The sequence below is a fragment of the Anser brachyrhynchus genome, assembly GCF_964034855.1.
Source record: "Anser brachyrhynchus genome assembly, chromosome: 15".
NCBI lineage: Eukaryota > Metazoa > Chordata > Aves > Anseriformes > Anatidae > Anser > Anser brachyrhynchus.
In genome coordinates, this window is record NC_137733.1 from 946195 (window position 1) to 971138 (window position 24944).

At 41.2% G+C, this 24944-nt stretch overlaps 2 protein-coding genes and 1 long non-coding RNA gene across 6 annotated transcripts in view; 1 reads left to right on the forward strand and 2 right to left on the reverse strand.

Annotated features, from left to right (window-relative positions):
• The first annotated feature begins 288 nt into the window (after positions 1 to 288).
• On the forward strand, positions 289 to 10047 carry DEXI (Dexi homolog). The gene is made up of 2 exons (XM_080556978.1): positions 289 to 1049; positions 9400 to 10047. Exon 1 carries the CDS (start codon positions 652 to 654, stop codon positions 931 to 933), a length of 282 nt encoding a protein of 93 aa, XP_080413104.1. The 5' UTR covers positions 289 to 651; the 3' UTR covers positions 934 to 1049; positions 9400 to 10047.
• Positions 3864 to 9392, reverse strand: LOC308178405. The gene is made up of 3 exons (XR_013939737.1): positions 4508 to 9392; positions 4242 to 4329; positions 3864 to 4154 (listed from the first exon to the last, which is right to left on the reverse strand). It is a non-coding gene; the product is annotated as an uncharacterized lncRNA (long non-coding RNA).
• Positions 10048 to 11700: 1653 nt separating the features above from the next.
• The window catches only part of CIITA (class II major histocompatibility complex transactivator), a 33877-nt gene continuing 20633 nt past the window's right edge, over positions 11701 to 24944 (reverse strand). For 3 of the 4 annotated variants that reach the window (XM_080556925.1, XM_080556928.1, XM_080556927.1), the window contains exons 10-19: positions 22888 to 24595; positions 22596 to 22766; positions 22422 to 22493; positions 21005 to 21085; positions 19504 to 19596; positions 18382 to 18465; positions 17524 to 17607; positions 16206 to 16289; positions 15428 to 15521; positions 11701 to 13874 (exon numbers count right to left, since the gene is read on the reverse strand). In XM_080556925.1, coding sequence (XP_080413051.1) covers positions 15449 to 15521; positions 16206 to 16289; positions 17524 to 17607; positions 18382 to 18465; positions 19504 to 19596; positions 21005 to 21085; positions 22422 to 22493; positions 22596 to 22766; positions 22888 to 24595 — 2450 coding nt within the window. In that variant the 3' untranslated portion in view covers positions 11701 to 13874; positions 15428 to 15448. The remainder of the gene's footprint in view (positions 13875 to 15427; positions 15522 to 16205; positions 16290 to 17523; positions 17608 to 18381; positions 18466 to 19503; positions 19597 to 21004; positions 21086 to 22421; positions 22494 to 22595; positions 22767 to 22887; positions 24596 to 24944) is intronic. The other variant, XM_080556926.1, reaches the window with a different exon arrangement.

A 24944-nucleotide genomic window follows, 5' to 3' on the forward strand; every position in this document is an offset into this window, starting at 1 on the left:
CTCCGCCGAGGGCTTTTGGTCCGCACCGCCCGCCTGGGCTTACACACCGCCTGGTTCCAAGCGGGACAAGGGGAGTGGGAGCGTTAGTGGCAGCTGACTGGGGGAGATCCGCGCCAGTTGAATTCCTTAAATAGTTGAAAAAAAAATAAATCTAGTTAATAAAAGTTGGCAGTGGTGTCTTTGATCGCACTTTGATACCGGCAGAGCCCTGCTGACGAACGGCAGCGCCTCGCTCCGCGCCGCTGAGGGACGGGGGCGGCGAGGGCGCCCCTCGGCCCCCGGGAGCGGCAGCGCCGGGGCCGGGCCGTGTCGGCGGGCAGGGACTCGGCCCCGCGCACGGGAGCGCGCCCGCCGTGCCGAGCCGTGCCGAGCCGTGCCGAGCCGTGCCGAGCCGTGCCGAGCCGTGCCGAGCCGTGCCGAGCCGTGCCGCCAAGCGGGAGGGCGGGCGGGCGGCGGGACTGCGGCAGCGGGGCCGGGGCTGCCCCTGGAGCGCCTCCTGCCAGCGGCGGGGCTGCGGCACCGCGCTCAAGCCGGGTTCGCCGGACTCGGCCTCTCTGCGGGGTCCGCACCGGGCTCCGGCCCCGGCGTTTCGCCCCCTTCGTCCCCCGGCCCCCCCCGGCGAGGCTGCGGAGCGCGGCCCCCCGCAGCTGCATGCCCGCCGCCGTGTCGGCACGGCTGGATGCGCTGGAGTCCTGGGCCTTCCATGCGCTGCTGGCGCTGCCCTATATGTTCTACGTGGGCTTGTTCTTCGTCAACGTGCTGATCCTGTACTATGCCTTCCTGATGGAGTACATCGTCCTCAACGTGGGCATCGTCTTCCTGCCCGAGGACGTGGACCAGGCTCTGCTGGACCTGGGGGTGCTCTCCGAGCCGGGCTCCGTGCTCTACGAGACGGACGGCGAGCTGGATGTCTTTGACGGCTACCTGGAGTGACGCCCCGGGGCGGCTGCGGAGCGGGCTTCCCGGGATGCCCCCGCTCCACCCGAGCGGCCTCTGCCCTTCGGGACGCCGCCGGGGAGCCGGCAGCAAACGGAGGGCTCGCAGGGCAAGTAAGTCACTGCCGCCGGCTCCTCTCGGCAGCCGGGCTCCCGGGGCCGGGCCGGGCACAGGGAACAGCCCCGCCGCCCTGCCGGGTGCGCGGAGCGGGGGGGGCCCGGGGCTGCTCGTCCCCGGGGGCTGCTGCTCGTCGCCGGGGCTCTTGCTGCCCGTGTGGTGTTTGCAGCCGGGCAACAACTTCGCTAATCGGGTCTTAGAGCAGCGCCGAATGGAAGTGATAACGCGGGGCAGTATTTACCCATACAGCGGAGGTCGCACACTGCTCATAAACACATTTTAAATAGCCGCCCTTTAATAACTGCACTTAGATAACAAGAAACCACCCAGCTGACCGTTCTTACGTTTATCGCAGCCCCAGGGTTTGCTTGATCAATTTGTTCTGTACTTCTGAGCGATGCTGGAAGCCTGGGAACGTTGTAAGGATTTTGGCGTTTTAAACCACTGAAATGCAGTTGGGAAGAGAACCAGTATTTCCAGCTGGGACACTCTGTGCCAAGTGTATGTTAATGAAAACATTCACAGTTTAAATAAAAATGTGTTAGCAAATCTGCCAGTATAATTTCTTAGCAAAATATTGGCTGTAAGTTTGAAAATCGGTTTAGGATACCTCTTTAACTTTCTGTTTGAAAATAGGGAAATAGGAAATTCTGTTCTAAGGTTGCAGACATAACCTTGGTGAACATATACAAATACCATCTGACATCAAGCTATTTTTATCAGTCTTCCAATTTAAAAACAAAACAAAACCACTTCTGTAATACTGTCCATCACACAGGTTAAAACTATCTTCCTAAATATTTCTGTTAAGATTCCATATAAAGCAACAGTAGCAGTTTTTGGTCAATAGTTTAGAACATATAAAATGGAAATTGGTGGTGTTGGATTAATATTGATTGCACAAACACAGCTGAGCAAAGCTTGGTCAAAGGCAAGTGGGAGCATGAGAAACGTGTGTGTGTGTGTGGCTTGGGGGGAACAGATCTGTGCTGCTACTGAAGAAATACAAATTTACAAATAAAAGTCTATGTACGCACATTTGGTGGTCCATCCCGGACTACTGGGTTAGAATAATTTTTGGCAGCCCCGAAGATCTGTAGCAGAACTGAACTCCCTGCACAACACTGTTGGCTACTTCTTGTGGCTGTCTCCTCCTCTCCCTTTTCAGTTGGGCATATAACATACAGGCTCAGAACACAGACAACGCAAATCAAAAGTCTTCCTAAGTATCCTTCAAACCAGTATCTCCTGTCTTCCAGGAAAGAAATTCATAATAATGGAAATTTAAGCAAAATCTTTGGTGCAAAAAGTCCTTACCCTTTGCTCCCCAAAAATACGTCTTCCCAAACCCCAGATCTTAAAACTCCAACGTAATCTAATTAAAAATATTAAAAATTAATTAAAAATACTAACAATTAGTAAGGGACTAAGGGATCACTTTTATGCTGACTAGGATTTGTTATGATGAGCTGCATACAGTTTACAGGAAGACCTAAGGGAACAACACAGATAAAAGCTTACTCAGTGAATTTTTCCTGCTACATAGTTCAGTAGAGCACAGGATCTGAGCACAATTCTGTTCAATGCATGTATACGGGCATCTTAAAATTTGCCTTCATATTAATAGGAAAGAAGCTCTGCAAAGTACTCGATATTCTCATTGTAAAACAATGTCACCTCCATATGTGGAAATGCAAATGTCTTCACAGAGCTCAGAAGTAAACCTTAGCCCATGCCCCATCTTGAGCTGATGGAGCACTGCACAAGGACTAACTGCAGCCTTGACCTTTGGTTTGGAAGTTGGCATGTTAGATTGTTGTTTCCATTGAGAATCAAATCACAAATCTTTTAAGTTAGATCAATTATTAGAGAGCAAAAAACATGCTATTGCTGCACTTCATCTATTTATATATTTAATTATATATTCAGCAACCAGGCCACAAATTACATAATTATTTAGCCACAAGGCAAAGACTCAGCACATCACCATGGAAAGGAATTTGTGTTAATATCCTGGTTACAGGGTTTGTCACAGCTCTGCGGCATTTGTCACCACCAGTTCCCCATGTTAAGCCATGGGCTTAGGGAGGCTTGCCCTGTTTGCTTCAACCCAGAAGTGCTGAGGATTCATCAGACACTGCAGGAAGAGTGGGTCTCAGTTTTATCAGCAGAGATGAAAAATATATAGGCATCACTCATTGCATAAAGTGTAAGAGGAGTGTTCTTCATGTGACTCACCAGTGATTATCGAGAACAACTAAAAAGCTATGATTAGCCCTAGCTGAAACCTTGCAAGTGTGCTCCTTGCTTTTAGAAAGTGCTGCCTTCCACCCAGGAGGTGAGTGGCATGCACGAACAGAGAGACAAAGGGAGGAAACCCCAAGAGGCAATTCTGCACAGTGTGGAAAGGCTTATTTAGATTTAAAAGAGCACGTGGATCAGAAAAGCTCTGCTCTCTTGCATTGAAAACCTCAGCAGAATAAACCCAAAAGGAGCAAAATTCTGTTCACGTTCTAAGCATAATTGGTGGCAGAGGTTGAAGATAGACAACTAAGCAGCTCGAAGAAGCTTCCTATCCTATTCAAATGGAGAATTCTATCTGTGTAAGCTCAGCAGAATTGAGCTTACTCATGTCATCTCCTGTTTTAGCTTGAGTGTGCCAGATTCTTCATTATATTTGAAGTCTCCTGGAATAAGGTTGTATGACTGTTCTCTTTGTACTGTTTTAAAATCAGATGTGACTCATCACAAAGTACTCTAATCAGAAAGAAAATGAGCAAGAATAATCAATAATGAAAACCAAATAGGAAATACTGGATTTATCAAGGTGAATTATGATGTATGCCTTTGGTGAGCAGAATCCAGCACTCAAAAGCTTGTGACTCAGCACTTCTGCTCTTTGCCAGCATGTAAATCCTGAACCAGTCAAAGAAATAGCTGTACTCACTAGCTGATCAAATAGTGCCAATTGGAAACAAAGGCTCAGCAGCTGTAAGAGGCAGTACGGCCCAGCAGAGAGGTAAAGAAGCATGCTGGACTCCTTCCTGGGTCTCCACTGGTGGCTTCTGTGAGCTTAACACACTTGTGCCTCTGTTCCATTTCTAAAACAGAATGCCACATAAAGGAACAGATCAGAAGAACATTATCACTGGCAGTGCTAAGACACACATAAATGCATTAGAACCCACCTCCTGATTTGGAATTGTAAAAATAATGAGCAGTGATTTTTTTTTTCCGTTTACTTTTTCAGTATGTTCTTCCCTTATTTGTAGAAATCTTCTTGTGGAAAAAAAAAAAAAGTGACTCATTGACTTCATGATACACGCAATTTGTCCATTTTGTTATCAGTTATAGTAATGACAGGTTTAAGAGCAATAACTGGAATTTTTAGAACTGTATGTTTTAAACTCTTAGGCATTACTATAATTAACAGAAGTGGAATGCTCAAGCTTGCCTGGCAGCTCTGTTGTAAAGTCTATTGTACTCCAGCTATTCTTAACAGGAGTTCCATCCTAGATGGAAGGAAGACAAAATCATGGTTAACTAATGAACTAGCCATTCAACCTCGTTAACCACAGCCAGGCACAGTCCTAAGTGATTTTCTATCAAATGCCTTTAGTTATATAATGCAAGAGAGCAGACAGATTTTTTTGTAAAGTTTTCCAACAGCTACTGTTAATAACATGAATTAAAATAAGGCACAGAAAAATAAGAGGCGTTTAGCTTCAGATAGAAATACTTAAGGTCTGAGTATTTAATTTGTTAAAACCCCCAGCCACAGGTGATTTTAAAGAATTTTTTAAAATCTCATTTCTTTAGTTCTTCACTACAAAATGAAGTTTAATCAGCTTGCTTTAATAGCAGCTGATAATATCCAGTTACTAGTTTTAAGCTGTCAAAGGAATTAAAAAATGAATTCAATATAGTTCTTTGTGTTTGTTTCCTCCAGAGAACCAGCAAAATGCTATTAGTCAGATGGCAACTAGCAATCCTAAAACAGAAGAATAATTTGTTTAGAGAAGTTTAGGATGTATACTTGGCCATTCCAACTCTTTGTCTTTCTTCCCTCATAATGATTCTAATTAATACAGAGTACAAGTGTCCCAAAGAATTAGATAGTGCACAGAAATAGCTAAGTCTTTCAATTTCTTCAGGGAAACTTTCATATTGTCTTCCTCTTTCCAGTTATGCAAGCTCAAGTGTTTTGTCTGGCCACAAACTTGGGAAAAAATATCTGAAGATTTTGAATGATACTCTCTGAGGACACAAAAATATTTCTATGTATGTCCTGTCTAGTTTTCAAGCCTGGTGTGAGATCTGATTTCAGTCATTAAGAAGAGCTAGCAACTGTATTGAAATTCTTCACAGAATCAAACTTAAAACTTTTGGAAAAGTTGTAGAGCTGAGACTTTAATGCAGGAAGATCAATATCTTCTTCGGGTGTATGAAACTATTGAGGAAAATCTGGCACAAATTTGGTTATTTAATTTACAAACCACACTCTCTTTGTGTAGAGTAGTGTGTAGATCTTCTGTAAGAGTTCTTTGTTGTAAGAGGTGAACGTTCTGTCAAGAATCCCAGAAGTATCAGTAGAAACTTCACCATCTGCTGGATATTAGGGGATTAAGAACCTGCCCTTTCGAGGCTTGGTAGAAGGGTTTTGAGTGGAGTGGGACCAGTGGAAATGGGGAGGAACAATTCAGCTGCAACCAGTGGCTGGGAGAAGTCCCACTGCTCAGACTCTTCTTTTGCTGTGGACCAACCAATTCACTCTTAGCGCTGGAGATGGGCATTGAGAAGCATCAGTTTTGTCACCTGCTATGGGGAAGGCACTGATGAACTTCCCTACAGCCTGGGAAGGGTATCTCTTCCCTATTGCTAAACAGCATTTTTCTCCTTTGGCACAGCACATGGAGAAGAGGGTTGTGGTTGCTCATGTTCTGTTCAGCAGGCAGAGAACCTCATTCTTCTGGGAGAGTTGTACGCTCCATCCAACTGTGATAAAACGGGCAGAGACTAATGGGACCCATATATGGAAAGTACAGATATAATGGAAAATAATCATATGCACAAACGATTTATCGCTGTGTAAAGCTCTAGTAAGTGACCTAAGACTATTTACTCTTTGAAGTAAGACTGCTCTTTGAAGGGCCAGAAGAAAAGAGCCAAGGCTTGCTAAGGCAGTATAGCCTGAATAGGCGGTGGTATCGTAAACACGCTCTTTTGGAAAGTCAGGAAATAGATGGCAGACAATGTCAGGATGCAGAACAGAGTCACTGCGTTTCCTTTGGTCCAGCCCAAATGGTGAACAATAACTTCAGAGATGGAATTGGCGAAAATACCATGACTGAGTTTCTTCTTTTAATGCTGGAGTTGTGCTCTAACAGCTGCATTATTAAATGCTTACAAGTGTTTTTAAGCTGTTGGATCTGAAATTTGAAAAAAAGATTTGCTAACCTTTTCATTTTCCATTTTTGGGGAAATTTTGGAAATTTTCTGGTAAGAAGTAGGTTCACATGAAATTTGAAGGACAGGCTTCTAATTGGATGAATAGAAAGGCAAAATTGAATATCCTGGTCAATCGTATCATTCACACACCATTTAATATCTGCCACTACAAATTACTGTCTGGGACTAGCAGCCCTACGGCATTATTTGAAACTTCAGTTAGCTTTATGCTTTGCTTTGGAAGCCCAATACATTTTGCTGTGCTATTTTTAAGTCAGCCTAGGTTTCGGTCCACAATGCAGAACACTAACAATGTCTGAACTACCTGCTGGTTTTAGTTCAGTTTGGAAAGTGATCAGATAAACTTCAAGTGAGTAACCCATTAGAACAGCTGTTTCCCCTTAGTTTAAGAAATATGGACAATAAATAAGGATATTGAGAATATATGATTACTGTTATCAGGGTGCTGCAGCTGATAAACATTTGATAAAAGGACCTCATAGACACAGAAGTGGTTTTTGATCCTGTCTTGGTATCTACTAGGTGGCAAATAGGAACATAGGAAATGCTGTGATGAGTCAGACCAAAATCACCCGGCCTCGTGTTCTGGCTCTGACACTAGCAGGAGATGCCATTTGAGACCACACATAAATATGACCAAAATCTGCAGCCTGTTCCCTTTGTACTTTTCATACTCCACATTGGAAGAAACAGGGATGTTAGAGGGCACACTGCTGCCCAGTCCTTTAGCAACTGTTTTCCAATTCCTTCTCTCTACCTCTTAAGACTGAGATGAGCTGCTCCCTCCCTTCCCTCAATCTTTTCAGATGTTCTTCTGTTTACCTTCTTTGCTCAACTTCTTGAAACACAGGGACCAAAAGCGCACATAGTGCTCCTGATGTAGGCACACAAGGGCTTTATATGGCTCTTGTTGTGTTGTTCTCAGTACCCTTCATGATGATGCCCAAAGTTTTTTAGCAGTGGCTTTTTTAGGTGCCACTGCTGAGATAGGGACTTCAGGGTCTTGTCAGTAGTGATGATTAGTTGTAATTGCCAGCTCCAACTTCTGCATCATGTAGGCAGGTGCAAAATATTTGTCTGTAATTGCATTATATTACAGTTAAGTAAAGTCACCTGCAGCCTTTTGTCCACTCGATGTCATGAGGTCCTTCTGGGGTTCTTTGCTATCAGCATCTGAATATCTGAAAGAGCTTATTTTCTGCAGTTGTGGAGGTTTCTCTGTTCATTGTCTTCTCTGGCCTACTAATGGTGTTGTTGAACAAAAACTGTTCTCTGGCATACCCTGCTACTGACTTCTTTCCTATCAAGCTCTGTTCTTTACTTCCAATCGTTTCATATGCTTTCAATCCATAAAAGAACCTTTCTCCCAATACTGTGTCAACCTGTTTGCTTTACAGCTTTCTGTAATTAATTTGTTAATGGCACCATGTTCCTCAGTCTCTCCATGCTCATCCAGAACATGTGACAATTGCATTTCATTCTTCATTCAGACTCCTCACAGAGTCTGCTTTGTCTTCTGCACCTGAACTCATGACAATCTTTCTGCCTCAGGACCCGTGTGCCAGAGAACTGGGTTGGCAGGGCAAAATGATCTGCTGAGCCACCACGCCAAGCACAGAAAGTGACCGGGAGAGAGGCTGTGTTTTGCCCTGCAGCCCAGTGAGAGCCTATTCAGAGAGCTCCATGATCTGTGAATAGATCATGGTCTGCTCTGTGATGTAAAGCAGATGTTAGAAGGCCCATTAAGATCCCCAGCTACAGCTTTGTACCACAAACTCTCACTTTACAACCAGACAAGCATCTTTACTGTGTAGGGTCCCCTGCCTTTACATGCTGTGCAGGAGGCCTATAAGATCTGTAATAGGGGAAGGAGGGAAGAGCTGTCCTTCCAGAGACTTGTTCTGCAGAGCACAGATCTCCTGAACTGCTGGCAGCCAGGGACCTGCTCTCGGTTTCCTGTACCTCCAAAACTCTTCTTCAACAAAGACTCATCCCCAGACAACCATCCCCACGCCGAGCTGCACCATCCTGCTCTGTGTTAAAGTCACCTGTAAGATCACGGGACCAAATGGGTCCTGTCACCACTGCCCAGCACATCCACAGCTCTGGTTTGGCTTGAAGAAGGCTTTTTCAGGTTCTGGTGATAGTAAAAATCACCTCTTAATACCTGTCAGATACTTTGAACCAGTCAAGGTAAATCAGGTCCACTGCAATAAAGCAAAACAGTAGCAATTTTTCTTGTCAGTTAGTCCAAGAAGTTACCCCAACATGTTACTTAACTCTATAAATTACTTACTGGTGGATCCAAAACGCTTTGAACAAAGTGACGCTAGAGAAAGAAAAAGAGAAAGCGACCAAAATCAGAGGCTGCGTCAAATGTAAGCAGCACGTGATTAAAACAATTATACCATCTAAGGAACAGCATCATTAAGAAGATATAGCCAATTCAAAAATCAGTTTTTAGTAAGAGATATGTAAAGTGATATCAAACCTAGCATAAAATAGTCTACCCCTTGCATGTCAAGGCTGGTTGCTCCCCTAGGAGCAGCCCTTACTAATTGACCTGATGGACTGTGGTTGACTGCTTGTTCTCATACCCCTCACACCAATAGCTTCACACCTCCATTAAAATTACGCTAAGGACTGATGTGCTCTTTAACAGGAACTGTTACACTGATTTCACTGAAATGTTAGTCAGGCCCTTACTTCTCAAAGAATTATTATCCATGGTCATGAAAGATTTGGATTTTTTTTATTATTATTATTTTTTAAAGAAACAAACAGCACGGTGCTGTATCTAACATACACAGTGACTTTTCTGTTCAGTTCAGGTCTAGAGGGTTACTCTGTATTTGTTATGTGTTCTTTTTTAAACAGATTCATTAAACACCTGAAATGGATTATGACCAGGTTAATGGATCAAGTTATGGAAAGAAACTATACTCTGAAATGTAGGATGAAAAGAAGGACAAGGGGACAACAAGAAGAGTTGTTATCAGACCTTGTCAGCCGTGACTTTTTCCCCATGGTCATTGCGTCATGAGTGTGCACTACCTGCAGTGATTCACATACAGTACTGGGCGTCCATAGGAAATTCTGGGATGGACTGTGTGAACAAATAATATAAGCTATGTTCTCTTACAACAGAAAATCAAGATGTTACTCAGATTTGATAAACTTTTGAATAAATACCGTGTCATCCAAATGGACACACTCTACATACTGCTTAAGCAAGTTTTGCAATCGCACATTGAAAACTAGACCAGCCAGTAGTTCCATATCGGTGCTCTCTCAGGGGAATATATCCAGGAGTGCTTCAAGGAGGTTCTGTTCAGGGTAGTATTATGGCAAGAACTGTGCTAGCAAGATATTTTATTTTAATCATGAGCTTTGAAATAGATCAGAGACTGAATTTTATATGTCAGATTGTCTAACCAGATACTTTGCAGATTGTTTAAGCTCATGTTCCTATGTACAGATGTGAAAGCAATACAATAAAGCCTGACCTTTTCCATGAAAAAGAAAGCAGTCATTTGTTGGAGTTGTTCTTTTTCCCTTTGAACGGAAAGTAATTTAAATATGCTTTCCAGGAAATTGCAGTTTTCGTACAGGTGCTTGGAAGTAGTTCCATGTTACTGAGATGGCCAGCATACAGGCAATCCGGCTACATGAAAAATTACTTGAAAAATCAGACCTGAAATGAAACACCAGGAACCGTGCAGTGTTGGGGGAAAACAAACAAACAAACAAGCAAGCAACAAACACGTTATTGAGGGCAGCTATTGTACTGTTTTTATCTTACTGGTATATTTTAGAAGTCTGGTTTTCATAACAGTGCAGTTGCTAAGCCAAGCTGATGTATGAAGAACATTTGATGCTTGAACATCATGAATGCTTGAATGGCATTTCTGAACTCCTAGCGCAGTAGAAATTCGTGCACAGTCCCCCAAACACAATTTTCAGCTGCTCCTGCAAGAGGTGAAGCACTGCCATGAAATTACATAGCTTTCTCCAAAATAGGTTATTAGAAACACTTTGGGAGCCTAAAGCAAACAAGTGCTTTGTTCTAGGCATTCCCTGGCTTGTAATTCATGGGTGAAGTCACTTAGGACACAATATTCTGACACGTAAGAACACATTTAGGGATCTAAATTGCCATGTGGGCACCTATATAAAGAATAGCCAAGTTTAAAGACTTGTAAAGTTTGTGTACACGTGCCCATGTGGTACTAGCACAAGGAATACTGCATTTTGCTACTGAAGGCAGCATGCCTGCCGTCTATATAGTTAGGACTTTATACTGTTCAGAGACATCTTACACCAAGTATTTCAGATCACACGTGTGCCATCTCAAGAACATGGTTGAGTTTTTCATTATGCTCACTGTGGTATCTACTGCTCAGTAATCATTCCCTGCACTGGGTTTACACCACATGATGCACAGATTAAGGAACACAAATTCCACCAGGTAAGTTACTTCAGAGGTTCTGAATCAAAAATCAAGACTTCTGATTTCTCAGAACAGCTGAGCTTTAGACATTTTAGCGATGGGGAGAAAGTACTTCGACTGAAAGTAGATCTGACTACCATCGTAACATAAGGTTTATATTTTAGTAAGGCTTCACATATAACAAAAAGAATATGGGCATAAAGAGACAAGATAAGCATTCTTCTCATCCTAAAAGGAGGTTTTAGAACACAGATTTGATCAGAGTAGCTTTTTTAGGGTAGCCAGTGAATTCAGTCTTCTACACGCAAGGCACTCAATTGATAAAAGCATTTTCCATGAGTTTTGTGCCACAAGAGTATCCATCCAGACTTTGAACCTTGATTAATTTAAAAACTTGTAACTGCCAAAAGCCTGAAACAATGAAAACAACTTTTTTTGCTGTTATTAGCAGGCAGCTTCAGTCAGCATTTTTATATCTTCTAGTTTGGACGCACAGCCTGCCAGCTGGTGATGCAAGATCCCATTGCCTGTTAGGAAAGCATTATTTCTCCATTTCAGACCACTGAACTGGTAAGTGCCAGCAGGACCAAGCTGACTCCATTGCATACTCCTTTCCTTTAACAGAGAACGCAGGAGCACTTCACGTGTTACTATGTTCAGAAGCCAGCAATGTTTTCCCAGTGTTTCAGAGAGAAAAATCAAAATAATTTTCAATAACTACTGCAAGCTACTGTAAAAAGAAATACTTTTATTAATACTTTTTAAAAGTCATATAAAAACAACCAAAACACTGCATCAGAATTTACAATATGTACACTATAAGCACGCATCTCCCACTAAGAGAACAGCAGAATACTCAACACCATTTTAGCAGTCCAGACAGTCTTGTAATATTCAGCTGCCTATGTAATGTTAGCGTATTCTTAGATCCAGTCACAGTGAAGCCTAGATGCAGAGTATATCCCTACAGGTGCATTTGTCATTCAAAGCTTAGCTAGAGGAAGCTGAGACAAGGGCTCACCATAGCTCTGCATGACTGGAGTGTCATAGGCTGATGGGAGTGTCACACTGAATTTAGTTCAAACTACTTCCCATTCAAGCAGCTTTAAAGAGGGGGAATATGAATGAGATTTTTCCACAGCTCTGGCTAGAATTTGAAGACCCAAGCAAGTAGTGAAGAAGAATGCCATTTCCTAGTTACAATCACATTCTCCATAGTGTTTTTTACCTTGCTGTCTTGTACTATTGCTTCCACGTACTAGGTCTGGTTCCTGGCTGTTCAGATCGGCAGAAATCATTTGTAGTTTTGAACTGTTTAAATTGGGGATTGTTTTTGAACCACATCATAGCATTTGGAGTTGAGAGATTTTCATTTGCAAAGGTCTTTGGTCAGCATTGTCAGTGCTTCCTAGCAAAAGAAACTTCAAGGATGTTGTTGAGCTAACGGTGAGCTAGCAAAATGAAGTACAGAAGCCTCCCTTCCTTATCTGTAGCATATTGAATACTTCTAGCTTTTACCATCCAACTGTTTTCCTGTCTCCAGATTGCATCTGGACATGGAACCAGAGTGAAAGTCCTGGTAAGTGCCTCTGCACAATTATAAATTCTCTTCATGCTCACAGAGCAGAAGTACAAGAAAAGAAGGAAGGAAAAAAAAAAAAAGAGGAACCAATTGTTTTGCTATTGCAGTCAGCAGGGCTGGTGTACAGTCCACATAACACTGATGCCTGCAGAATGGATGCATTAGCACTTTGAAATATGCTACTTCCTATCATTGCCTAATTCTTCAAACTCTGTAAAAGCAGGCCACAAAAACAACACTAAGTAGTGATATCTCTTTCAAGTATAAAATAGATGCATGTACATTTATTTGCCACCTGTAGGTGAGAGACTAAATCTCAGTTGATGTATATGAATGAGAAAAGTTCGTTTCAGAAGTTCAACTTTTGTTTTCAGTTCCTCAAAGTTTCATGCATATATACTTTAGTTGACATACTATACAACATAGAATCTCTTCTCTTAATAGCTCACACTAAGTGAAATTCTTTCACACACTCCTTAAAATTTAAAAAAAGTTTTTAAAGTTCTCATTTGTGACAGTAAAAAACTGAGGATTTTTGTGCAGAGCTGAAGCTATTTATATATATTTGGATTTCTGCTATATCATCAAAAAATCCCTGATACTTTTCCAGTTTTAATTCATTTCTCTTCTTTTTTTTCCCTAATCTTTTTGAAGAAATCTGTAACAATGCAGTTATTTGATTAAAAATACCTTTCTTAAGACTGCATCGCAATTAGCATCAAGAAATGAGCCACTTCTAGATTTGCAACGATAATATTACAATTTCAGACTGGTCATTCTTACTTATGCTTCAGACCCTAATACTTCAATTTAATCCAGATTTGCAGGTGAAAACTGTAACATTGAGCTTTGGTAGCCTGAAATCAAAGAGAACTTAATTGCAGTTATGAAATATGCAGTTATTACACCATGAAACAATTAGATTTGATCTGTTGTTACTTCAGATGTTGCACATACAGCAGCTTGCAGTGTACACTTCAATGAAGCGATGATGGAATTTAATACTACCAATAAGCTGGTGACTCCTGTTCACCTTTAATGGTGAGCAATATCCAGATGTCCTTTTCTTCTGTGAAACTTGATGTTACTTAACTGTTCAACACTTCAATGGAAGCACAACCGAGTTTTTAAAAAGCATATAAAATGACCTTTTAAAAACTTGAATTCCATCATTCACTCACTTCAAGCATCACCCAGAAGCTTAAATGGGACACTTTTCATTTTGCCACTATTATGAAAATCAGCATTTAATTCCTGATTCATAAAGCAGCAAGAAGATGGGAAAACACAGAGGAGACCTTCCCTTCTTCTTTTTGTTACCTGTGAAACAATGAGAACAGAATATCAGATGTAGGCACATCAGCTTAATCACCATTAAAATCACCAAAATCACATGTATATGATGTGCCCTGAAAAAACATGGCAGTGGCTGGTAGATGCTGGATGTTTCCAGCTGGAAGACAGGATCCACACTCCCTGCTGCTACCAATCCTCAGTGCTAATGAAGACAAAGGTTTCCTCACATGCTCGGATACTACACTAATGTGGCAACCTGTGCCACAGAAATGCATTGCAGATATGAGAGAATAGTTGCAGAGGAAGGTGTGAAGGATTAGAGAAAACTGCATTTACGAGGCTTCCCAGCATTGTTGTTAACCCTAATGTCTTCTCTCCTAAGTAGGTATGATTATTCAACATGACAGAGTTAGTACTTCAGTGTGCTGTCAGCTATTAAGAATCACTACAGCTTTTTCCTGCTGCCATGTAAAGCTGGTCTGTGATGCTGGTATGGTATCTAACTCTTCCAAAACCTGTAGCCTGATCAGAGCTACAAAAACAGCTAAACCTACATATGGTGATCAGTGCACTGAGAGCAAGAGTCATGCAAAACTTTGGCTCCCTGCATAGCTTCGGGAGCCATTGGCAACTTCAGCCTTTACCAGGACCATTCAAAACCATAGCTCAAGCAGCCTGGGAATCATTCTGCAATCTGTTTTTGGCCATTTGAAAGAAAGCCAGAAGGCCTCTGGTGTCTGACTTGCCTTCTTACTCCTTACATAGATCATTTCACTGATGTATCCTGAATAATTTTTTTTCAGGAACAAGAGGAAGCACATGGCAGAAAGCTGGGAGGCAAAATCCTGTACTTAATTTACACGTAAAATCCTGTACTTAATTTCCCCTAACTGCCTCTGCAGCTCCATCAGCCCAGCAGCGTCAAGGCAGTCAAATCCTGGTGACCATCAGCAAACTGTTCTCTACAGATGTAACTATTTCAAGGATCCTTGAGACTGTGCAGGCGGAATCAATGAAGTGAAAGTGGCTGCCCGTGGGCAGACTGCACAAAATGAACTGATAACAAGGAATGCAGGGACCAACGGTTTGCTCTGGGTACAGTCTAGGCACGGCTTCATAGGGAGACAAAACAGGTGTGGAGGATTAAACACATGAAAAGTGAAATGACTGACTAAAAATCAGTACAAAACAATCTCTGAGGAGTATAGAACTCATCTATTAAAACAAGAGAATAACAGTTATTTAGTTTTGACCAACAGAAAAGAGCAGGTTAGCAGGCCAGCTGCCAGTCACTGAACTGGGCTGAACCAGGAGTCCTTGATAAGGTTCATTCATTCTTGCCCACTCAGCCCTTGCAGTCTGCTAGCACTAGTGCTGGGGAAATGGGGGATCGAGGTGAGTGGCAGAAAGGGAATCTGTTGTAATACTGATCTATGCCACTCACAGGCAGCCTCTCTTTATGTAACCATGTATGCATTGATGCTGTTCCTGTGCCTGGTGCCAGTGAGACCTGTCAGAATCAACAGCTGCCACAAAAAACAAATCTTGTTATCTCAAGGAGCCAGAATTTATGTTACCTTTACAGGACACAACTGAACCTACACGCTGATCCTCGAGTCCAGCTGCTGAAGGTGTTCAAGAACTCCATAGGGAATTGTAGGATTCCACATCCTGTAAGGGCGTGTTCAGAAAGGAAAGGTTTTAAGACGTGTAATTTATTTCACATTTTTGGGAGGTTTTGTTTTTGTCTTTTTGTGTTTTTTGGTGGCAGCGATTTTTTTTGTTGTTGTTTTGTTTTTAAGTTGCCTTTCCATTTTGAACATCATTCTATTCTACAGAAGTATTTAAGCTATGGAACAAAGGAAAATTCATTTTCATTTAAAAGAAAGCAGTCCACTCCCCCATACTCTAGCTGACTCTGGTTACAGGACACACTACAGTCCTGTCTCCCTAACTATTCTTTAGCTTCCTATCAAACTCCCTTCCCCTCAATATGTACTGGCAGCTTCAGTCTATTTAACCTGTAATGATGGCTGTTCATTGTTTATCCTTCAAATACAAGTCCTGCAGCACAGAGATCATTACAGTTGGAGGGAGGAAGCCAAGTGATGGAAGGCTCAGTGGAAACTGCTTAAAGCAGAACAAGCTTGCTTGCCTGGGGCAATGGAAAATTAATACTGCTGAAACCAGAAATGACATTTTTAACATTTGTGTGACTGCTTTCATATTTTGGTTATTACTTTTTTGTGCCTCATATAAATCTGACAAATACAGAAGACAGCTTTAGCATGAGTTCTAATTCAATTTGCAGATCTATTTGATATATCCTAGATGTATATGTATAAAGAGACTTACAGCAAGTTTTTTATATGGGGACATTTTTGTAGGCTGTCAGTCAGCTGTTGGGCTCCAACACCAGTTATTTTGTTATACTGAACACTGAGGGGGGTAAAAAAAACTTTGTTAATTCAGATCAGATCAAATACCAGTGCAAGCATTTCATTCAAAAGCAAAAATAATATAGGGGCTTATCTGTGTATAGGGGGGAAAGAAAAAGTAAAAAGAAAATAGATCCATGATTTAAAAATAAAAAATAAAAAAACACAAAAGGTCAAACTGGGACTCCATTAAGTTAGGTCATCTGTTTCCTTATTCCATGTACCTAAGGTCTTTCTGCATCTCCCCATGACTGTATTCTCCCAACTAAAACCAAATTTTCCTCTCCATCCAGTGACTGCTTATCCATTTTTTTTTCTCACCTCCAGATTGATTTGTCCTACAGCACTCAGATGTCATGGAGCTAAAGTTCCCCCTTTCCCCCGCTGAGCCAACAAGTCATATATACTCATCAGTAGGCATTAAAGATGGACATGGATGTTCCTCTTCAGTTAGCAAGTTTTGCATCTATGAAACTCTTCCCCTGTTCTGCGTCTTCCAGGTATTTTAATAAAACATTGACCAGTTAGTAACCGCCTGCTTGAGCTGCTGCCCTTGGGGCTCCAAGTGACATGAGCAACAGCCCAGCCACTAACTGGCTTCCTGGCAGAGTGCCTGTCCATGAGATTGGCTAGAGAATGAGCAAGGAATGAAATATGTCCAGCTTTGAGTTCCAGACCCAGCTGAGGGGCACAGCTACACCCAACAGTGGTGGAAGTATGCAGATTTGCAGACTCCTGGCACACGTGTCCTTCATCAGTGGCTGGCTATGTTACCAAGTACCTAGAGAACTATGAAGTCATTTCCTTTGCCATGGCCTATAATGGTTCCAAAGCATCTACGGTTAATTGTTCCTTAAACCCTTCCAACCACTGACTATCTAGACCCCACATAAGTGCCTTTTCCCTTCACACAAGACTGGGAAAAATGCATAGCTGTCCTATATGGAGAGGCAACAACAAGACAAGCCTTCAGCATTTCCTAGAAGCAAATCAGCCTTCTCAAAAATTTTCTGCCACTGCAGTCTAGGTTTTCAGGCAGATACGGATCAGGGATCATCTCAATCTTTCCACAACTTTTCTGTCTCAACGAATGTCAGCTTCAAAGCCCAACATAACCACGCAGATTTTTTTTCCCCGCAAATTTTGTCTCCTCTACCCTCAGCATGGAAGACCTGAATGTTCAGTATCCAAGCAAATAAGCTGTCCTGAGCCATTTAAAAAGATTTCGTACTCACTCTAGCACTCTTAAAGATGCCATTGCAGGAAGAACAACTGCAAGATTTTCTGCTCCAAAATCACAAATGTTATTATTGTACAAGCTGCAGACAACAAAACCAGTATAGTTACAATCAAATAATGAACAATGTAAACAGATTATATATTAGATCAAGAAATTCTGGATATCATTGGTACATCTTAACTTCCAATTTTCCTTATCTAATTGCAGCTAATCTTTAAAACAGTTTCATGTTTTTTATATCAAGCAAGGCAAATAGCCATATACCTTTTTCAGCTTACACAGCTACAGCAAAAATAGGTCTAGGATTCCTGATGAATACTAACGACATTCCTGACTACTTCAGAGCAAATTAGAAATCTGCAAGAAAATGAGGCTCAAAGCTTTGGTGCACTGCATTCAAAAGATTTCAGTATGAGCAAATTATCCCAGAACTGCACACCACAGTTTCTTGTATTCCCCCTGAGACACTTCATTCAGGCCTATGCCAGAGACATAAATGAAGTGGAATGGGCCATTTTTCCCATACCAGCAAGTGTGCGCTACCTCATTGCTGGCTTAGCAAGCTCTGCATAAGCTTTCAATAGATCATGGTCTTGCATGTGAATTTGTATAGGGCATTATTAACCACTAGGTATTATGAATGGATTTAAAAATCAGTATGTTCACTGTTATATTCCTGAGATATGCTCCTGTATGACTACACTGGGTCATATGTTTATCTGCTCCCTACAGGCTTTGTAGTCAAAACTTGGCTATTGCAAGTTGTGTGCACATGGATTCTGTTTTCAGTGATTTCTGACAGAGACAGTAAGGTGTGCTATGTAAAACAATTGAACAGGACACAACCACTTACCTTAGTGTTGTTAATGAAGATAAGGAAGGAAGAGCTGTAGCTAGTTTCTCTGCACCCACATCTGTTATCTTATTCTGTGATAAACTACAGTAAATGAGATGGCTTTGTTAGCTGAGCACATTTATTCTAATTGATTAATATATGGAGCAAATTGATTTTAGATGTTGTCCCGAACAACAAAGGTGATGCTACAATACAGTGTGATAAGGCCTACAATTACCATTAACCCAAGACCTTTCCTCAGGGTTTAAGATAACACAGTTTCAAGAGTCTTTTCTTACAAAAAAGATTATCTTCTTAGTTAAATTTGGCACATTTCTGCAAAAAATGGAGAGCAGTAACTGGTAGTTCTCAGTCAAAAAGAAAAGCAGGAAAAAAGAAAGAAAAACAAAGACACAGAAAAACATTGCTTTAAATGGACCCCAGTATCTAGTTGTGTGCGCTAAATGAGACACTGCACATATTTACACTCAGAAATCTACTGACTTCAAAGGACTACAAAACTGGATAGTTTCTAGAGCAGTAAAATGAAAGCTAGGAACATATGACAGCAAACTACCTTTTCCCACTGAAAAAATCAGATACTGCTGCTCCTGTAGAGGGAGTTTTGACTGTGAGAGGCTCTGACTGGGGTTGACTACTCGTCCCTCTCCCACTCCCTCAGTAAAGTCAGAAGCAGCAAGATGAGCTCCCCTAGAATCTCCACTTCCACATTACTCCATTTCCTTTTGTTTTCTCCTGCCCTTTGATTTTTGCTGCCCCAAGGATATATCGATATATCTGCCTTGGTCTGGCCTTCATCGTTCTTCCCTGCATTGCTTTAACTTTTGAGGCAGCTGTCTGAAACGTTTAAATAAATCATATACACCTTGTTCTTTTTTTTTTTTCTTTTTTAAATGGAATGTGCGCACACTGTTTTAGGGAAAAAGTCAAATTATTATCCTTGAAAGGAAATAAGGAATTGTCATAGGATTAAGCTATTTCTCCAATGAATGTACAGATTAAATATCATCATGCCCATGGGTTAGTCATGCCCATAGTTGTTAACACACAGTCCCCTAGGCTCTTGGTTTGATTTATTTCTTTTAAAAGAATTCCAGAACTGTTAACCTTGAAACTTACTTCAATATTTCCAGTGATCTCAGTGTTGGAAAGACTTCAGATAGACTCTTTGCTCCTTCATCTCCTATGCCATTTTCACTCAGAGCATCAAGGCTGGGTGGCGACAAAAAAGAGAGAATTAGCTTCCCTTTTAATCTAAATTTTCATGGTTTATTCACCTCAGAGACCACTCTGTATACCTTGAGAAGCTCCTTCTCTGCAGTGGCCTCAATCAGCAAGAACCATCACACAAATTCCAGCTTCTCTAATAAGCAGCTTCCTGCTTCTCAAATTTATAGCCTAAGTTTTTTTTCACTAGTTGAATGGCTTGATACATTTCCTTTGATATGCAAATGGTAGCACTTAATGCCTCACTTCCACCATACACTGAAGACTATTAAAGTGGTTATGAAATAGCTGTGTTCCAGCTATGCTGAAATGAGATTTCCTGTGCACACAGAAACACGAAACTGACAAAATCCAGCAGATGCCCTAAATCCCTGCTTAAACATCAACTTTCCCGATAGGAAACATTAGAAATTAAGTTTTTCCTCATTCGGGTATCCAGATGGAAAGAGTTTTAGGTAGTCACAATTTCAGATACTGAATCCCCTTCCAAACTGACAGACAACACTAGGATACATTGGGCTTGTTCCAATTTCAGAGCACTACTGTTTTCCCAAAATATAAAAAGGCCAGATACAAGAGAGAAATGGCCAATAGATGGATCCATTGTGACCAAATGCCCTCTTCCCTCAGGTATGATGGCAAAGTACTGGCTACTGTTGCTACAATTGTTTCTAGTGTAAAGCAGCTTAAAATTCAGAAATAGATGGTTTGCCATGCGAGAGAATAAATAGTAACTGGAATTCTTAACAAATTATTTCTAAGGATGCTGCTGGTAAAGGAAGATGCATGTGAAGAATAAAACTAAATACTAGTTTTTTTTTTTTTTATCTTTATGTCTTTTACGTGGTACAAATCCACAAAAGCCCAGTTTCTTACAAGTGCTACCAGAAGTTGAAGATGCCCATTGACACCAGAGGGTGCACAGCACAGGCACACGTAGTGAAGCTAACCCCAAAATGCAACACTGCTGCTGGTTCAGTAGGAAGCCTGTTCTCTCCTGGTGCAGACACGAGAGTGAGTCCCTCAGAGACCTCACTACAATGGAGTCTGAGGCTGGAGCCCATTATGGAACTTGTATGAATAAATCAGAAATCCATGGGCACCCCGTGGGGCACTGCATGAAACCTTTCTCACAAGATATTAATCACTGAGTAACACACAAGGAGGTGACCAAAGGGCTATCAGATGGACCACTACTGAGCATCTTAACAGAGCTGAAGGGCCATAGTTCATATTCTGCAGTTATATTCACTGAATGTTTTTGTTGTTCAGTTTGTGCATCAAAACAAATATACCTGTTGGAAATACAGTGTTTCTTGGGTACATCAGCTCCCCCACCATCACAGGCTGCTGAGGAGCAGCATTAGCAAGGTTAATCTTTAGCATTACTCACTCTAAATGCTGAAGTGATGGAAATGACGGCAGAATTTCCACAAGTTTTAGAAATCCCTGAAGGCCGTATGCTGGACCTAGACTGGAAGAAAATAAATATATAGATGTGCAGCAGTTGTTTCATGCTCAGAAACAGCAAAGGGTATAAATCTGTAAAGTCCGTCCTCTACAGCTTCAGATGTAAGCTAGTTGACACTCCTCAGAAGCATCCATTCCCTACAGTCTGCAGGGAGGACTTCTGCTCTGAAGACTCCAGATGAGGATCAAGCAAGGCTAAGGTCAAACAGAACAGAGCTGTTTGCACAGAAGCGGTCTGCACAGAAGTGGCACATGCACTTGCTGTTCTGCAAGACTCCTCTCATTTGTTTTAGATTCCTATATTTCTGTTCTTTTTTTTTTTTCTTCAGGTCTTTCATTTTAAATATTATAATCTTGATAACAGAGATGAAAAAATATTCACTTTTTTTCAAACTATTGGTAATTCAGACTAACTTAATCTTAACATTCTACCGCAGCTCAAAGCATAAACTGAACTTCAGTGTTCCAGCTCCAAGTATTTGTTCATCATATTGGTCCTTCAGATACTAATCTCGTTTGGAGTTTCCTTGGTGTCAGAACATGTTCAGCCTAATTAAAAGGACTGGAATTTTAACCAAAATTATAAATTAAAAGAAAAGTAGGAGAGAAAGTGAGAAGAGAAAGAAGCATAAAATCAGAAGAGAGGCCAAGCACTATAGTTCTAGACTAGGTCAGAAGAAAAGAGCAAGAAACAGATGAAGACCTGGCGAGAGTTTTCCATTGCTCTGGTGCAATTTCTGCCCAAATTACTCCACACTCTACAGCAGGATACTTTTAGGCAGTAGAATGTAGAAAGATCTACATTTGGGGCTGCATACAGTTTGTGAAAAAAGTAGGTGTTAATACACCTCATTTTTCAAGCCAGTGTTTCGAAGTCAGTCTTCCTTCTTCCAGGAAAATGGTGCTAAAGATTTTATTTGGAAGGTGTTCTCTGACCTTTTCCTCTCATGGCCTAAGCTCTGATAGGCAGAAAACTAATGCCAGAAGACTCAGATATAGAACAGTTGAGCATTTCTGGGGAAAAAGTATTTCACAGGTATAGCACAATAAAGAAATTTTGCATACTGGAATGAGATCTGCATCTGATAATACAGAGGTAAATTTCTGTAAAATCAAAGAAAACTGATAGAACCATGTTGATCTGTACCACTCCAGGATCCAGAAATGGCATATTTTGAGTTTTGCCCATAAATTAATAAATCTAGTTGAGACAAACAAAATCTAAATAAGTGGGTTTTACTTGATTCTTTACCATAAACTAACTACACACTGTAGCCAATATCCATAACTCAGTCTTAAATGTAATCAAATGTCAATCAACAGAGAAGCATTTCACTTACGCAAATTCTATTTTTCTCAGGTTCTTTATGGCAGGAATTTCATAGCTGCTGCAACCAGAGGCATCTTGCATGCTAAATAAATCACAGTAGAACAAGAACATGAGAAATATTTTAGCAACCAAAACAGTGCATTAAAAATAAGTTCAGAGGGAATATGATCATAAATGAGCCTACCAATTGATCATCTCCTGCATTTCTACGAGGTCTGAAAGGTCACTGACGTCCTTCATTGTCTTTGCCTTAAAGGGATCGAGAACAAATTTTTCTGTTGACAGTTTCAACAGTTCATAGTCTTTTGTCTGTTCCAAGTATTTCCATAGCCTGATTGTATCACCAAGGGAGGCCCTGTGAAGTGATAAAACACGAAACCAACAGATAAAACTGCTGTTGTTGGGAAGTGCTGCAGGGAAGTGTCATCTACATGCAGCCCTATGAATGACCCTTCTATCTACAAAGAATGACCAACCTGAATGATGCCACATTCTTCAGGCCAACCAAGTCTTTCAGCCCTTGCATGTCAATGCTGCTGTTTTGCAAATCCAAGGAAAACTCTTTTCTTGACCTTTTTAAAGTAGAGTACAGTACATGAACATCTGGTGGTGTAATAACAATGCCCTGAAAAGACAGGTCTGGCTTGAGCCTTAATGTCACATGCTGCAAAAGATAATTGTATTGTGTTTCATATATGCAGTGTAAAAGCTCGAGTAACCTCTCTGGACAGAAGTCATTTATCTGCAACCTTCTAATACATTTCAGGAGCGTTTTCTGCTTCTTGGTTGATTGTTTTATTTCCTTATTAGAAAGGGAGCAGAAGTAGGCATCATCCTGGAGGAACAACAATCCAGCCAAAAATCGAGGCAGTAAATCTAACCAGTTATAAGGCTTTTTCTTCTTGGATGGAAAAGACAGATACTTCGTTAGACTTTTATCCTTCACATCTTCTGCTAATATAAGGTGGAGTGCACCCAAGAAATTCTGAATGACAAAATCGGAGAATGTGGTCCCAAATTCCTCCTCCTCAGTATCTGAATGTTCAGGGAATGCAAATGGCAGGAAAAATCCATATTTCAGAGCAAATTCTTTAACTTCCTTAGAAGGAAGAAGATCACTTTTCATGGTACTCCGGTGCTTTTCTCCAAGATACCAGGCTATACGGGCTAGTGTAGCAAGGCTCTTTTGATTTTGCACAGCTGTAACATCTGTTTGCATAGGTATTATCTTTTGCTGAACAAATTTCAGGAAAAGTGTAGTAAGAGTTGAAGGAAGGCCTTTGTCTCCCATTTCAAGTACTGTCTCACAGAGAAAACAAACAAATCTACACATAACAGGGCTGTAACAATGACTGAACAGGTACTCACTTTCTTTGATTAATTTCAGTGCATTATCGCAGTAGGGTAATCCTTCAAAGTATTTGGTTATGTACAATTCTCTCTGCTGAGGAGAGAATCCTACTATTTCAATAGTCTTATCCACTTTGGACACATACTGGTTCACCTTGTCTTTCGGTCTTGCTGTAAGTAATAAAGTACAGCCATTGAGTATCTTTTTTTGGATAAGTCCTGAAAGCAGCTCCTTTATACTGTACGTGTCTTTGCCAGGCTGTCTGTTTGAGCAACGAGAAAAATTCTCATGGTCTTGCAATCCTTCAAAACCATCAAAAACCAGAAGGACTTTAGCAGGATTTTGCAATATGTACTCAAAGATCTCTTTGCTTCCCTCCTGAGGTTTTACAAAAAAATCAAGAAGCAGATCCTTCAAGCTGTAACACTTCTCAGGCAAGCTTATTTGTTTGCAGTCAAACCAAAAAAGAAATTCAAACTGAGGAAACTCTCCATTGGACCAGTCCTGGCAGATCTTCTGTACAAGAATGCTTTTGCCCATTCCTGCTTTTCCCAGCACCACAATCACTTTAGTCTCTAAATCTTTACCTCCTGGGATTTGAAATATTTGGCTTCTTTCAAGTGATGCCTTTTCCTTCCATTGTAGACTGTAAGTTACCAGCTCCTTTTCCATTGCTTTTACACTGTTCTTCCCAGTCTTGGTTTCAATTTGGTTTTGCACGAGTGTACCATCAATAAACAAGTGATCAAGAGTCACTTCACGCTCCATGGCCACAGATTTGCATATGTCTCCAAAGTAATCCTTAAGCGCTGTACAGAAAACTTCCACTGACCCTGGAGAAATAACACAAACATGCAAACTGAAGAAGCCAGTCCAAAAACTACAACATTGTTTCAGAGTGTTGTAATTACATAATTGTAATATGGTCAAAACACATCAGCTCCCATCAAGCATTTAGGTCTGGATTTATCCCATGTAACTCCAGGTACTTCAATTGGCAGTGCAGGCACCATAGACACCTTTACACCTAAGATCTGAATCACTCTGGAGGTATCTATGCAACAGCTGAGTACATTAACCTCCTAAGTAGGAAGTACAGCTAGATGTCTAAAGATGTACAAGTCAAAGATCTTAAAAACAGGAACTGCGCTAAGCAACTTGGAACACCTTCACAAATTGTTG

What these genes read in the sequence shown, in the direction of transcription:
- DEXI (XM_080556978.1), top strand. Translation starts at nt 652, where the DNA reads ATGCCCGCCGCCGTGTCGGCACGGCTGGATGCGCTGGAGTCCTGGGCC.